This window comes from Atta cephalotes, assembly GCF_000143395.1.
Source record: "Atta cephalotes unplaced genomic scaffold scaffold00097, whole genome shotgun sequence".
In the NCBI taxonomy this organism is placed as follows: Eukaryota; Metazoa; Arthropoda; class Insecta; order Hymenoptera; family Formicidae; genus Atta; species Atta cephalotes.
In genome coordinates, this window is record NW_012130161.1 from 196,871 (window position 1) to 197,661 (window position 791).

The 791-nt window shown below is 55.4% G+C and overlaps 1 protein-coding gene across 1 annotated transcript in view; it reads right to left on the reverse strand.

The window, feature by feature from the left end:
* Positions 1 to 217, reverse strand: part of LOC105624965 (ubiquitin conjugation factor E4 B) — a 5,124-nt gene extending 4,907 nt beyond the window's left edge. The window contains exon 1 of the mRNA XM_012206308.1: positions 194 to 217. Coding sequence (XP_012061698.1) covers positions 194 to 217 — 24 coding nt within the window. The remainder of the gene's footprint in view (positions 1 to 193) is intronic.
* Positions 218 to 791: the final 574 nt, after the last annotated feature.

Sequence of the window (791 nt, forward strand, 5' to 3'; positions counted from 1 at the left end):
CACAACGCGAAGCAGAGAAAATATTGGGCGAGAGAAAAAAGGATCACTGGATGAGGAGGAAGATAGGCGACGCGATGCGATGCAACGAGGAGAGGAGAGGAGAGGAGAGGAGAGGAGAGGAGAGGAGAGGAGAGGAGAGGAGAGGAGAAGAAAGAGGAAGGGAGGGAGAGGAAACACGCTTTCCTTTACTTACTTCTTCCTGGCTGAGCTCGCTCATGGCGATCGCTCTTTATCCCCTCGATCTCGATATTCCGCCCGCTCTGTAATTTGTTTCTCGTCCGGTTCGGATCCGGAATTGGCTCGGATGGTGATGATAATCTACACTACGGCGACCACGCGCCTCTTCTTCGCTGTCGCGTTCAGCGCAAAGGGGAGTAGATATCGTGCTCGACACTCGTGGCCACTCGTGGCCGAGATACGTCAATGTCAGAGATCTGGACAGTCACTCCACATCTGTTTGCGTTTGGACGTGGATGTAGTGCTCTCGCGTCGAGTCTCGAGTCACGGCCACGGATCAGTCTGAGTCGGTCTGTTGTGAACAGGCCTGCCGTCTGAGGTCTTGAGTTTTGAGGTTTGAGTCGATCTGACCTGACAATGAGTCGGTCGGAACTGATAGGACTGATGAGACGGGCTGACGCCGTTAACGGCTGACGACTGACGGTTGACGGCTGACTGGTCGGTCGCTTTGCTCTGGCTCTGCCGTGCCGTGATGCCGTCTACGGTGTCTACGGTGTCTACGGTCTGCGCGATGCGTCGTCTCTCTCTCGACAGTCTCGACTCTCGACCAGTCT